Source organism: Fistularia commersonii, chromosome 6, assembly GCF_037954325.1.
Source record: "Fistularia commersonii isolate RoL2024-O1a breed Wild chromosome 6, RoL_Fcom_v1.0, whole genome shotgun sequence".
Lineage (NCBI taxonomy): Eukaryota > Metazoa > Chordata > Actinopteri > Syngnathiformes > Fistulariidae > Fistularia > Fistularia commersonii.
The window spans coordinates 16,982,927-16,998,489 of record NC_141289.1 but is presented as its reverse complement, the minus strand read 5'-3'; the positions used below and the strand labels follow the sequence as shown (position 1 = coordinate 16,998,489).

At 39.3% G+C, this 15,563-nt stretch overlaps 1 protein-coding gene across 1 annotated transcript; it reads right to left on the bottom strand.

The window, feature by feature from the left end:
* Nucleotides 1-879: 879 nt before the first annotated feature.
* mrps9 (mitochondrial ribosomal protein S9) lies at nt 880-15,052 on the bottom strand. The gene is made up of 11 exons (XM_086147510.1): nt 14,937-15,052; nt 14,435-14,617; nt 10,098-10,160; nt 9,016-9,046; nt 8,844-8,923; nt 5,089-5,174; nt 4,822-4,897; nt 4,284-4,452; nt 3,579-3,687; nt 2,498-2,667; nt 880-1,212 (listed from the first exon to the last, which is right to left on the bottom strand). Exons 1-11 carry the CDS (start codon nt 15,033-15,035, stop codon nt 1,121-1,123), a joined length of 1,158 nt encoding a protein of 385 aa, XP_086003636.1. The 5' UTR covers nt 15,036-15,052; the 3' UTR covers nt 880-1,120.
* Nucleotides 15,053-15,563: the final 511 nt, after the last annotated feature.

The following is a 15,563-nucleotide window of genomic DNA, read 5'->3' as shown; positions in this document are numbered from 1 at the left end:
TATTTGGCGACATCTAGTGGTGAAGAGCGGATACTGCTCCTTTTCACTCCCACTGTTATACATTTTTCATCTAAAAAGGAACTGTAATCTTAGGCATAATATGTTGTACTATCTGAGCCTTATACTTGTAAATAATATGAACATCCATAGAATGTGTTAGGAAATTTTCCCCCTTCTTAATTAGCAATTGTATTTACCCTCCATAAGCCATTACATAATGCCCAGTCAAATAAAGGGTCATTGAGGCAGGGATTCCACCAGAATTCTGAAGGTATTCTGTAATATCCAGCTCCACATTAGCAGCTGATCATCTTGAGTCCTGGCAGAAAAAGAGTGGGACTATATTGATCGCACTTGTTTGATTCCAATCGCACCGGGATCTTGGGAATTTTAAGACCACCAACTTGAACTTATTGTGTTCTTCAGACCCTTTTCAGATCCATTTAGTTTTACTTTGGGAAGGCGATGACCACTGAAGACCAGGACAGGGGTTTTGAATATTCTCCGACACATTTCGGCACAGGAAAGTCACTGACATACTTCTGCTTACCCAGTTTCGAAGTCCAACACGTCAAATTCGGCAAGAAAATTAGGATAGAACCTTTTAAAAAATGTGAATAACCCAAGATTGGACGGCGTCACATCGAGGGGGGACAGACAAACTAAATGGTCTTTCTTCAAGGTTGTGGTTCAGTGAGGAATATTATCAGAATCTGGCCAAAAAGGGTTTAAACACGATAAAGAAAAGACAAATTGATGTGACATACAACAATTGATGGACCTTAAGGATTATCGTACATCTGCTGCAGTCTCATGTATTTTACCAATAGATAACGGCTAACCATGAAAAAGAGAGAATACTAGTGAGAAAGCATACCCTTTTTTTTTTTGGAAAAAACATTTAATTTATTAATACAATGATATACATGAACTTGTTCATTCATTCCTGGACGCAAACTGCCATCTTGTGACGAAAGTGAAGAACTGCAGCTTAAAAAAACCTGATCAATGGATGCAGTCTTTTAGCTAGCAGTTCCAGTTAGATCAATAATATGACCTGACGGGTATCAGTTCGAGCAAAGCCGTTTGAGAAGTCATTTGGAATTATGTGACGTGATACTCAGCGCTTCTTCCAGGTGAACTTCCTTCGCGCTCCTTCCTGACCGGGCTTCTTCCTCTCCCTCACTCTGGGGTCAGCAGTCAGCAAGCCAGCTGGAGGGAAAACAAAAAGGAGAGAAATCCAAACACTAGTGACTTTTGCTGAGCTATTGACCAGGTCAGAATAGTTATCATCTGTAATGTGCTCATTTATTGGGGAATTATGGAATATGCAATAAACTTGAGTGTGATATCACACTTATGAAGATGGTACTAATAAATAGACAATGTGATATGAAGGCACAATTGTTTAATTTTTCTGTGAACAAAAGGTTATTTTGGCAAGGAGTAAAGGTCATTTTTTGAAGTCACTGAGAAGGGTTAAGATGGAATGAGTACAAAATGCTAACCTTGTTATGTTAGCAACAATTTTTCACTGTTTCTGTTGTCTTAATATCATGTTGATTAAAATACACACAATGATTAGAAAATGTGCAATGTTAATACAACTTCTCCAATAACAAATGAGAAACTCCAGTATTTCAATCATAAATTATAATCAAATAAAAAGTATAAAATCAATTGCATGAACACTGTTTATTAGTTTCAAAAATGATCATAATATACAAGTGATTAATTTTTTTTCTTTTTTAACATTTCTACCAAGTATTAATAGTTTATGAGCCACATATAATGACTTCTAATTGGAGACATCTGTTTTTTTCAGATATGCTGACAAATCATCAATTTTACTGTCCTAGCATTTTGTTTCTGTGGCATATTGTGTGTGTTTTAAAATCTGAACAAAACAAAGTATAAATTAAATTAAAAAAACTTGTGTTTTCCGGTGCTTTAGAAAAACTTTAATTTCATATTCTGAAATTGTAACTTATTTTTTCAGAAGGAAAAAAAAAAATCAAATAGACATACAGCTACAATATACAAATAATACTAAACTGTAATTGTTCTGAAATTCTGGGCCATGAAAGGAACATGAATGCATGTATGCTTTATTCAGGAAAACAGTTCCAAGTGCGTTTTCTGCAAAAGAGTCATAATCATGTCATGAAACCATGATCGTCTTATTCATACAGGGACACAAGTATTTGAATTGTTGGGAGAGAGGCTAACACGTACCTTTTTGCTTGCTGAGGTAACTTAAGCTCCCTGCTTCACACCAAGTGTATGTTTTCATCTTACTTTATAGATCATGGCAAATTTGAAAAACATCCCATGGGGTTTGCTTAACCTTTTAATTGCACACTTGTGCTGAGCAAAAGCTGGCACAACTTGGATAAATAAAAAAAAAAAAATTATTGTTACAAGGGCTTCTCCTTTACATTAACCGAATATATTAAGTTTCAAAGTGAACATCCGGAACTAAGTTCAGACAACCAACCTTGTCTCATCATCTCCATGTCTCCCTCTGAAAGGAAACTGAGCAAGGCACGGGAGATGGCAAGTCGCAGCGCCCCCGCCTGGCTGGACCGCCCACCGCCGCTTACGGTGCATTCCAGGTCGAAGCGTCCCAGCATTCCCATGAACTGCAGCGGGAACATCAGCTGCTCTCTGCGAGCAGAGAGGCGAGGAGGGGTAAAGAAAGGGCATAAAGTGACGGGCGGACAATAAAGGAGGAGGTGAAAGGATGAAAAGCGGTTGAAAGGGCAAAGCAGGAGGTGAGATAGCGTATCGGCGGCACAGCCTTCGTTAATTTCATGTCTGCTTGGATGACTTTTTAAACAAGCATAGTGGAGCTTTCTTTTACAATCTCGCCACCACATATTACAGGCTAACTTCTGACTCAGCAGGAGCATGGAAGCGTGTGTGTGTGTGTGTATGTGTGTGCGTGAGTGAGTGTGTTTCTATATGCTTTATAGTGAGAAAGGCTGAATGGCCTACGGCTGCTGACAAAGTCAATTGTCACCTCTCTGCTCCAATTACAGCCTGTCTTCACACAGCGTGACGACACCCGCTTTGGACACTCACAAACACGCATGCCAGCCTCACACAAACCGGCACACAACCACTCAACTGTGTAATTAACTTACAACAAGGAGATAAATAAGAAAAAAAAAACAGCAATGCTGTGAAGAGTGAAAAAGCTGCTTTTTAATTTTTCCAGGGAGGGGAGGGCAGTGGAATACACATCACACTGTGCATTTTAAAGAAACGATTAACTTCTAAAGTAAAGCAGCTCGGAGCCAGCAATGTGGGCTGGTTCATATGGTTGTATATATAAATACCATGTTATTTTTCTTAATATTGAATTTAAGGCCAAAAGAAGTAATTTGCTTGTGCACAAACACACTTAGCAGAAAAAAAGCAAAGAGAAATAGACCCTATAATTAAACTTCAGTTTGTTAAAAAAACAAAACAAATCTGAACTAGCAGGATTTCAGGATCCATTTGTCACTGAATTCATCTGGTCTCCCTATACATGTCTCACACACACACAGAAAAACACAAACACACACACCCACCTGTCTTGTAGGACAGAGAAGTATTGGAGATAATTTACGCCGTTGACACTGATGCAACCCGAGCCACAGTCTCTCAAAACCACAGTGGAGTTTGATGACTTTCTTCGGCCTGAGAATGAATATAAAAAAAAAAAAAAACACATACACAGACACATGCAATTTATGAAACATACTTTAAGCTTGATTTCTCAGCCTATTCCCTTTTTTTATTACTCCACCTTCATATTTAAAGGGTGGTTGATCTTTAAATATATGATAAATAACTTTGGAGAAAGAAATGAAAATTTGTTTGCACTTGCCAGATTGTAATAAAAACAGCACTTTAAAAAAAGATGAAAAATGAACTGAAAACCACAGTAAAAACTTTAGTGTGTTCATTGACTGTGGCATTCATGTATATGAAATTTGTCTATATTTAGTTCATCTTTATTGATTTTGCTATCATAGTCCATATATCTGAAGGTATCTGACCTCAGAAATCCATACAAAAGGAAAAGTAAAACAAATTTAGACTAAAATGTATGCCTTCACAATCATAAACATTTATTTTTCCTTATTTGCTACCTATTGTTTCATTGGCTGAAAATACATAAACCACCCTATAACATTGGTGTTTGTCCCCCAGGATGATGAAGGGGACCTACAGTCCATCAGAAAGATATCTATGTGAATTGTAAATTGACTGTCCAGCTGCTGTGTGTTTACCCTCTGTGGTGCTAAAGGCGATGCCTCTCTCGTCCTTGTTCAGTGGTGGCACCATCTGATTCCTGGACTGGGCTTCTAGTTGCCGGCGGTAACGTTGGACGAAGTCCTCCTCTGTAAAGCTGTAGGGCATCACCAGCAGCCGCTCCATAAGCTGAATGAAGCGATTGTACTGGGGGAAACACCACACAGGTGTTGACTAAGAATACTGCAGAATACATTATTTACTGTACGGTCTACATATTAAGCGTATCACACTGGTAGCAATGTTAAGTGTTTTTTTTTTGTTAAATGCTATATTTCTTTATTCCTTCAGCAAGAAGTTTCCTGATCGATCGGTAATAAATGACCTAGAAATGATCAAACCAGCAGAAAAGCAGTGTTAACATCGTGTACTCTTCGTCACACCAAAGCAGATATCATGATATAAACCGATTTAAGAGTCTTTCCAGTAACTTTTCATATTGCCCTGGATTTTGAACGTTTTTCTTTCATCAGCTGACAGGCAAAATTGGCAGCCCAGAGGAAAGGACATTCTTACATCATGAGTGGAGATGGTTTCCAAGAGTAAAGCTTCGAGTTCCTCCTTCAGGAGCCACCTGCTAGCACCGAGAGAGCTGGCGGAGTCCAAGAGAACGGGCGGATGTGAGAGCAGTTTCAAGATCTTTCAGCAAGGGCTCTTATTCTTTTCACAGCCGCAACGCAATGCGACAAACACAGTTTTATCGTTACAATGTGCTCAAAGTTAGCCTTCATCTTTTAATTAAGAGTACGAGAGAAATTCAAATACTACTGCCGCTTTACTCACATCTGCTGGGCATCTTTGGAAAAAAGGCCTTTGGCTCTAAGACGATCTTGGTGGTTCTCAATGTTGAGAATTTTGCTTTGTGTTTCCTAAAAGTGAACCGAAAACATACAAGATTCAAGATCATTCATACAAGATCTGTGAATTATGTGTTTGTAGCTATTGGATGCCGATACTGATCATTGATACAAATACTAATATTCGATTAGATAGGCAGTCTAGGTCCTGCCATCTGATATTGTGTCTATATCATGCATTTAAGGGATATTAAACACAAAGACCTTACAGTTAAAATGCATTCCTTTTTACAGTTTGAAACATCATTTTCATTGTTCTCTCTAGTTACGTATGATCTTATCTACTACTCTTTATACTGTTTTAAAGTTAATTAAATTAAAGTTCAACAGGAGAGTTTTAATGTAATTTTTAACATATAGGTAAATGAGAGATGAGATGAGAACAACTTTATTTATCCCGAAGGAAATTGTTGTAAAGATTTGTTAATTCTGATTTTCTTTATATTGTTGCTACAATCATCTGATAATTTCTCAATCAATTATCAAGTATTTTATTAACACAGTGGCAGGTAAATTTCGCTGGCTTTCAGATAACTTATTTTTTTCAGGAATCTGATTAGGAATTTTGTTTTTTTAAGCAAATGTTCAAAATATTTCTTAAGTTTAACAAACTCTCATATCTACATATTTCTTTTTTTTGTCTGTTTGGAGACTCTGTGAAGTTGGGGGAAAAAAATTCAGGCAGCAGCAAAATGTTATTATTCCAGCATTTCAAATCGTGAAAAAAAGCAGACACAGTAACATCAGCAGATCAATGGGAGCCATGATACTCTGTCACTAAATGCAGGGAAGAAGAGTTTCCTTCCTCTGCTTCCCATGTCTCACCACAAACAAACACAGCATCGGTGGAACTATAACCAGAGCCTCCTTTAAATTGGATTCTGCTGCAATTTTCGAAAATTGAAAATCTGCCAAGTGACACACATTTTGGGGATGTCATATTACCTGAGATGAAGCTGGACAAAGCTCAAATACATAGAATGTGACTAAATGATCATTCAGCTTTCAAGGCTTGCACTGGGAATAAGCTTGGAGGGGAGGGCGTCACTACAGCGAGCACACAGACAGTGCTGAGGGGGGTTTAGGGTTCCAGTCATATCCCCTAGGCAGATCCCCCCACCGTTCTCCCCCATCAGCGCCTGGGTGAGAACTCATTTCCTTGTCAATTATTCACCAGATGTTTGTTTAATTCCTTCTTGATAGAGAGTGGCTAATCCGCTGCCACTCCGACCAGCAACTGAGGGCTACGGGAGGGAGTAGCGAAAAAAATGGGAGCAAAAACCAATTTTCTTTGCAAAAATAAAAGCGGGAAATAGAAAGCAAGGGGAGGTGGGGGGGGGGGATAAGGGGCTTGCATTACACGTTCGCAAACAGTGATGTACAACGGTGAGGAATCATTTGCATGGATTGGCCTGATGAAAAGCAAGGAGAAAGTCGTAAGGTTTAAGCTGAGCCTGTTACAGAGACAGACAGCTAGACCTTTTCAATAAGTGCATTTTAAATGCACGGTGAGACTGGCAAGCTCAAAGAAATTTAACTGAGAAGCAAGAATAAAAGATGAAAAGCACTCAGGCTCTGTACTGCCCCCCTCCCCCCCTCCGGAGCAGCGTGTGTTTGTTTGCTGTGCTGGTCTAGGTGGTGAAAGTGAAGGGGGGAAGGTGTATGGCGGATGTTTTTGGGTTCCCCTGGGTTGCGGCCATAAAGGGCTCAGCAGAGCAGCAAGCGGGTTAATGTGCCATGCTGGCTGAGCCCAACAGCAGCCAGGAGAGCAGTCGAGCAGGACAGCTGTGTTACACACCGCTGCCCCCTCCTGGCACCACGCCCGAGGTGTGGGGGGTTAAAACGCATCTTGGACGATGGTGGAAGGAGAGAGGAAAAGGTGCAGCGGATGAAGGGGGTGAAAGGCGGCAACAGAGTGCACACAGGAAAGGGAAAAGGCGAGTGATTGAGCCTGCGATTATGCAGACAGGCAGCACAAGCTCAGACGTACCTATTTAAACTAACAGCAGGGGGGTAGATTGTGGCTGCAGGGCACAAGGGTATGTGTGTGTGTGCGTGCATGTGCGTATGTGTGTGTGTGTGTGTGTGTGTGTGTGTGTGTGTGTAGCATAGACTTACACTGAGATACTCCTAAAATGTCATCTTTTTTCTATCTCTGAACAAGGTCAACAGAGAGGAAACAGTTGAGCATCTGAAGATAATATATATATACATGTATGTGTGTATGTGTATCTATATATATATATATATATATATATATATATACATTTATAAAGATAAAAAATGAGAAGAGTTCCCAAAGACATCCCCCCAGCCCGCCGCTCTGCCCTGCTCCCCCTCCCTTAAAATCCCAGCGGAGGAGTCGCTGCCTGTGGCGGGACAAAGCCTGACAAGCCAGACATGCCACACCTCAAACAAGACTTCCATAAAAGCTTTTTTTTGTCTTTCTATCGAACCACCTGAATTTGTGGTTTCACCTCAAAGACCAAGTGAAACAAAATACAAAATGATAACGTTTATCGTCCAAGGTTTTAAACACTGGTCACATATTACGCTCTTAGCAGAGGCAACATCCCTTTGACAATGATGTTTTGGCATTAAAATAATTAAACAATTTGCATTGTAAATCTAAAACAACATGTTATGCAGATATTAAAATTTGCTGATTAATGTAAAAAAAATTAGACACTAGATTATCTACCAAAAAAAACCTGTAAGAGAAAGGAGGCCTGAATATTAATAAGATATTGCCAGAATATTGGAAATATAAGAGCTGTAAAATAAAAAAAAGAGAAGGAATAAAATACCTGAAAATTGCTGTATTAATTACCATTTAACAAAATACAATAGCCTTAAAATAGAAGAACGAATAATTAGTTTGGTTTATTTTGTACAAGAATGTACAGATTAATAAAGTATAAGGAAAAAAAGAAGTCAGGTGCTAATTTTTCTCAAAATTTTCTCAATTTCTATCATGACTGAATGAGCAAGCAAACCTTGTACCCTGAATTGTATCCTTTCACACCTACAGTTGAAGCTTAGACAATTGAAAGCTTATTTCAAGACTTTTACTGTGATCTTGACACATGATTGATTGATTCGTAAATGGAAAGTTTTTGCATTAAACGGTGAATTTTTCAAGCAAATGCTTTAGTTGTGATTCAAAAATATTACAAATATAGACTAAGCTGATAAAGAGTTTGGTGAGATTGCAGGTGATCGTTCATTTATCTGATATTTAAACAATTATGTGATGGATGAATCCATCCTGACAGTCAAAATAGCAATGTCAAACTGGAGATTATGAACTGTGCTCACTACATGATGATTTTGGGGACACAATGCCACTGAATCGAGACCACGGGTCTAGATATCATGGCATTCCCTGGTGAATCCCCTTTAATCTAGACACCCTTTGTCCCGGAGTTGCCCCCACCCATCTGTCTTTCACCCCGGCTCCGTTCAGCTGCAGCTTTCTGTGTGAAAATAGGAGGATATGTCTTTGCCTTTCCTTCTGGATGGCATGGGCTGATCCCAACTCAAGGTGGGTAGAATACGACCGGAGGGTGCAGGAGTAGGGGATGGGAGGGGGCCGGAACGAAAGGTCTGGGGTCGAAGCAAGATGAAGGTTTACCATTACCTTAAATAAACGAGAGTGGTGCTGCTTCCAGCTGTACTCACGTGCATCAGGGAGTAGTAGGACTGCTTGCCGGTGTAGAAGAGGAAGTGGAATGGCCGTCCATCCGCCCCCCACTGGACGGCTGCGAGGAAAGGAGACAGATTGAGGGCATATTAGAGGTGGCTCAGTTGACTTATTATTGATTCAAGAAGGACTGATACTAAAATCACATACCCCTCTGCTTTGGAAATATTTCCTCTGGATGCTGGAAATGAACACAGTGGAGTCTGTGAGTGACTTACTCTAAAACTAGTGAAGAAACTCACAGGTCTGCATCTTATCATATTTTTCCAAAGTAATCATGAGCCACTGAGCAGCAAAGGAGTTAAGATAAGCCTGAAGTATATACGCACACACACGCACACGCACACGCACACACACACACACACACACACACACACACACACACACACACACACACACACACACACACACACACACACACACACACACACAGAGCTAGGTTCTTTGTATTTTATTCTATTTTTAGGGCCACATTTTACCATCTCATGTGAATCATTTTCAGGGGTGTCTTTGTCTTCCCGAGCCTTTCTGTTTCCTGATATTGTCATATGATATGGAATTCACCTGGGCCAATTATGCAAGCTTATATGCTGGATAATTTGAACAAGCTACCTATCTTTTATTTGAATGGGCATTGATTTAATGATCCGGAATAGTGGTTACTTCAAATCGTAGTCCTGTTCTAAGCTGCTTGTGTGTGTGTGTGTGTGTGTGCAGGGTGTTGAGGGCATAACATTGGTACAGGCCACCTGCCAAATGCTAGTAAAATATGGAAGAAGGTGGCTCATAGATTTGTTACCCCCATCAGCCAAAAAACAATGATAATCACTTGCTGTTTGGATAGTGGACAAAATTGAAACAGTGTCCTTGGACAGCAGTTCCAGTCATTTTGTCATGTCAGCCCTTTGATTGAGCTCATTTGTGCATACTTTTGACACCATCAAAGCTGACTGGGGGAGACAATACTTTTAAACTACATCGTCAAATACCATATATTTGCTTTCTGGCACGTTGTTTTTTTTTTTTCTTCTCTACTATCCCTGTCTCATGCTTGGAGCCAGGGGTCCGAAAACGCATTTTGATTGAATAGCAAAACTGATTGTGGCCCTTCTGTCCAGTATACTAAGGCTTGAGAGATACAGTTTTCAAACTTTACCTAAGCTACTGTGATCTACACACCGAAGTTAAACCAGTCGGACCCCGTGCTCATTAGTTTGTGGCTTATGTCTTACCTTCATGATGGGTCGTGCTTTCTTCTGAAACAGGCCGGAAGGGAAGAGGTAGGCAATACACCTCTGTGGTGAAAAGAGAAAATAAAATAAGTCTCGATACGACAGAGTGGCAGTCTGAGAGATGCGCTGATGGCAGATTATGACGAGTCTGACATTTCTGAGCAACAGAGGTCACACCGATGGAAAACAGTCAGAGTGACAGGAGACAAGCCACAAGCTGCTCGGGGGTTCATGGAAAGGCGAGTACGGTGTTCGTGTGTGTGTGCGCCTGTGTGTGTGTGTAGCAAGTGAACTTGGAGGAGAAAACAAGCACAAAAAGGCACAAGTTTCCTGGCTTCACTGACAGTGAGCAGAGGACGAAGTGGACATCCAACAGTTCACTTTGAGTTCAGCCCGTGAGTGTGTGTTTGGATGTTAACTGGGCTACAGATGGCATCGCCAATGCATGTGTGAGGGGAGAGACAGAGACTGGAAGTGTATTGGCTTCGCCACACTCTTCATCTGTTCATCTCTCTCTCTCTCTCTCTCTCTCTCTCTCTCACTCTCTCTCTCTTCTTTCATTTTCTCCCACTCTGTTGGTTCAATTAGTGAGGCAGCAGGTGCCACAAGAAGGGAGCAGGTTGTTGCTTTAAAGTTGTCATAATGATGGAGAGTGGAAAGAAAGAGACCAGGAAGGGGAAATACATGAGTGTGTGAGGGTGCGTGAGAAGTTAGTTAATATTAAAGAAAAATGGAAAAGGGGAAAGATAGACAGGGTGGAACAGATGAAGACACACCTGTGTGTCCTTTAAGCCAACAATATGGCAGAGATCCCTGGAGGAAAGATAGGGAAGCAGCTCAAAAAATAGAGCAGCACATGGGCCAAGGAGAGTGCGGCGCTTAACACACTTCGAAGACACAGTGACATCGGTCACGATAAATTTTTTTTGAACACGCCGGATGCAATCAAAACCGCAGTCTTCATGCTTGTCTGAATCGTGACTAAACAGCCTGGGACAAAGTTTCAGAAGGCAGCAGACGATGGTGTGAAAACACACTTTGAGCTCAGTTAAAGCGCCACACTTCAGTGACCAGAGACTCTGGCTGATTTAATCTTGGTCTGTTGGGTCAATTTCCAGATTCTGTGTGTTCAAGGAAAAAAAAGGTAGTGGATACAAAACACAAATGGTTCTCAGCCTGAGCAATTTGTACATAACACTATGCTGGGTGTGGGGCTTATATGGGGAAAACACACAACAAATCTCAAACATAAAGACACCAAAAAATTAATCTGTTAAACAAAAATACTGAAAGAATGTATAAATGAAATTATTGCAATAATTAAGGTTGAAAGAAATAGCCATGATACTTATCAGCTTTAAGATCTCCAGAACTAAATTGCAAATCTCTCCATCATCTGTTTGGTTTTATGTTTTATAATTTATAATTATTAACAAATTATTCTCATTTTTATTTCTCTAAATCTTCCTTTGCTATTATATCATTTTTTAAGTTCAATCGGTAAATACATTCACCTCTATGTTCTCATCATCTATTTTACTACCATTTCTTTCACACGGTTACCTGTACCCACGGTGTCTAATTTCAAGGGGGGAAAAAGTTAGTGCATGGGTTTCATCTGCATGTCCACAAAATTTCTGAAAATTTTTAAGATTTCTTTCAAGGTCCTTAGAACCTCAAGGGTAACACTTTACTAATGAAATTAGTGAAAAGGTAAACAACAACAGTTGTGTGTAGAATGCAAATACAATGCCAAAATGCTCCTGTTCATCAAACATGGTGAGGGTTTTTGAATAGTCAGTGGAGGTGAAATGACAATAGCCATTATTCACAATTTTATGGGACTTTTGAGTCAGTAATAACAATCCTTCTTCGCTGTAGCCCTGAGCCACTTTTGACCTTTAAAGGTCTTCTGCTTTCCAAAAGTGTTTGTGACAATCACAAAGGATATTTATGGCTCATTTTGGGGGGGGGGGTTATTGGTCTTTGGCTGATATCAAGTGTTAATTTCCTCCCCCAAGCTGTAAACATCCTTTTGATTTTTCCTGAGTCTGTATCACCGTCACACCTAAAGATTCTAGACTTCTCAAATTTTCCTCTTTCCCTCAATGTGTCCAACTTTGAGCTGTTTGCCGTCGCTTTGGCTTTCACAGTTCGGCACCAACAGCTCTTTTCATTACTGTTGAGGGGCACTGGGGACCAGACGGGGGGGGGTAGGAGACCCAGTTAAATGGTTGGAACAGTGGAGACTAGTGTGTTGCCAAAATCTGAGATGAGCATGTGGGTGTGTGTTTGAGGATGTGGCGAATACCCCTGACGCAGCAGATAAATTCAAGGTGGTCCCACCTGCCAGCTGCCTGTGAACCCCAGGTGGAGGACAATTCTGGCTGTGATTTGTCTTCTTTCATTTATAATATCTGCCAGTCCTGAATAAGTATTTGAATAACTAAAGGATATTCAGTACCCACTGCTTATCCTCTATAAAACGGGATTTAATAATTAAACACATAATGATACATTATTTGCCAACTGCATGTAGATTTTTAATTTGTTAATAAATTATAGTGATAAAACACACTGTGAAAAATGCCTGAAATAAATTATCTCTAAAAAATTAACAAGACAGGACTATGACAACAAACCTTAAAATGACCTGGAAAACTGTTATCATAATGTCTTTTGTAACTCGTTGGCTGAAGTCTGTTTTGTAAAGATCACCATTCAGATAAGGTGAAGTTAAACTGCTCTTCACACTGGGGACACACAATATTGAATACTTCGGTAGATATTATGATGTATATGAGTACTGAATCTCTGACTTCTGAATTTCTATATGTTCAAATCAATGTCAATCAACCAGCCATATAATAGCAATCATTGATGAAGATCACCCTGTGCTGTTCTTCATCAACCACATTGAAACTGACATGAGACCAATGTGATGTTGGTGTTTCCCCTCTTAAGATAAGATAGACTACTGATCCCACAACAGGAAATTCAATTGTCACAGTGGCTCTTTGTGGCTGCATTAATTGGAAGGGTCTTTTTTAACATCAGTGCCTTTCTTGTCAAAAGTGTCTTTTTCTTTTGGTTCTTAAATATTACATAATATGATGAATAGAGGTCTAGCTGGATAGATAATGTACTGTATATACCAATACAGTACATGTTTCAATTTATGTATTAAATTCACTGCAAATTAAAATGAGCTTTATGGAATTTTTGCCTTGACATCTTAAAAGAGTGCAGAATTCAACAAAAAAAAGATACTTTGTAGGATCATAACATTTACAGGCCAAGCCTGATCAATTTTCAACAAGCATACATATGATGTGGAAATAAAGAAGATGCAGTTGGCACACCTTGTGAAGCACAGCACTGCAATGTTCTGAAATACAGACTAAAAAAGTTTCTTTAGCGAGAAATACAAAATATTGTCAGTTCATGTATTTTGTTGTTTTTTGTTATTAAGTGGGAAGACCTCTAAGGATACAAATGTATTAAGTATATATTCTTTTCAATAGAGTGTGCTAGTGGTTATCTGTAAGAGAACAGAAGCAGCAAGAGTGAAGCAATAGGTTTACAAGACAGTGTGAGACAAATTATCTGCTATGAAAATCCACATGAGAAGAAGATATTTTCCTGTCAACATATAAGTGACATGTTTTATATTTTTATAATGCATTCATTCAAGGGTCAAACACTTGCATATACGTGTGTCCTCGTTTCTGAGAGAACTACACTAGTTAGGAACCCCATGCAGTTACTGTCTGTTTCCATTTATCTACTGTTAAACATCCATTCAACTGCATCTTTGTGTCGCATAACAAATCACCTGTGCATTTCTACTTGTAAATAATGTCCACAGTTCCTGTCTATAGTCTACTACATTTAATATACATATCTGTATAGTATGTTCATAGTATTCTATCTGTAAATCACCTGACATTGAAATTTAAATCATTGGAAATTTGGTGCCAAATATATAATACAATTACACATCTCTGCCATAAATGCATCTCCGCTTTAAAACCCCTCTAAACACTCTACTACAAAACTGCAGTTTCCTTGAAAGCTTGTTACCAGAAATCCAGAAATTGAACCATGGGATTCACCTGCACAGAATCACAGGGTGTTAAGGACACGATAATTAAAAGTAAGCAAACCACAATATACAAAATTAGATGCATTCTGAACCCAAAAGTCAACGTTTTAGGATCAAAGCAGAATTCTTAAAACAGTCTGAGACGGCCTAATAAGCAAAGGGATGATAGAGAGGCTTTCTCAGAAATCACTAGCTTTACAATATTATGAATCCTCGCAATGCAGAGTCTTACATCTATGTCTTCCTGGGTGAAGTTATCAGGGTCTTCTCCCATCATGTTGGCCAGGTGCCGTTTCCCGATGTTGTACTCCTCCACCTGCTTCTGGATAAACTCCATCGTGAATTTCTCCGGTCCTGCAGCCGCCAGATTCTTTCGGTGAAGGGCCGAGCTAACACATATCGCCCTGCTCGGAACCTGCGGGTGGACAGGAGCTGTTACCGCATGCTGTTTGACTGCAACAGCAGACTGCCGGCGCCGAAATATAGTTTGGAAGGGAGTAGTGAAGTTTTGAGACTTTCAGTGTGTGATATCAAAAATAAAATAAAACTGACAAGTGTTGTCCTTCATTCCGTATATCTGCAAACGCAATTTCGGCTAACACACACTGCAAGAGGCTAATACCTCAAGGGCGTCAGCGATGATTTTTCTCTATTTATTCCGGATTTACTTGCGATTACGTTTGTTTCAAATACAAAATAAACGCATTTATGTTGAAAATAATATCACACGTTACCTGCCGGCTCACTTGCAACTTGACTGTGTGTAAACCCGAGTTGAAATTCCCACATTTTCCGAGAAAAAAGCTAACAGATCGTACACACGGCGCCGCCATGTTTGCTAACAATGTGACGTCATGGCGGAAGTTGACATACGTAATAATGCGTCCCTGAAAGTACAGACGGGTTCATTATTATTATTATTATTATTATTATTATTATTATTATCATTATTATTGTTGTTTTTATTATCGATGTAATATAGCTGATATGATGTGTGTGGATTTATTGGTTTCACAATGTAACAATGGAATGGAAATGGATGTTTTGGAATGGAAAATAAAATTAAAACGATTTCGACACAACGTTTTAATAATATAAAGTCTGTAAATTCGTCATGAAAATTGATTAATCATACATTTTACTTTATTAATTTAAGTTTCCAGCAGCAAAAACATTCCAGTCAGCTCAACTACTCCATCACAGGAGTGCAGATTTTTAAACCACTCAAACGACAATGCACTAGAAAATCTTAAGATTTATTATTTAGAATAAGTTTCATTTATTCTCAAAAAAGGAAAAATATATTTAAATACAGTATTCAAACAAGTGAACAAATGGAGATCACAAAGAACAAAAATAAT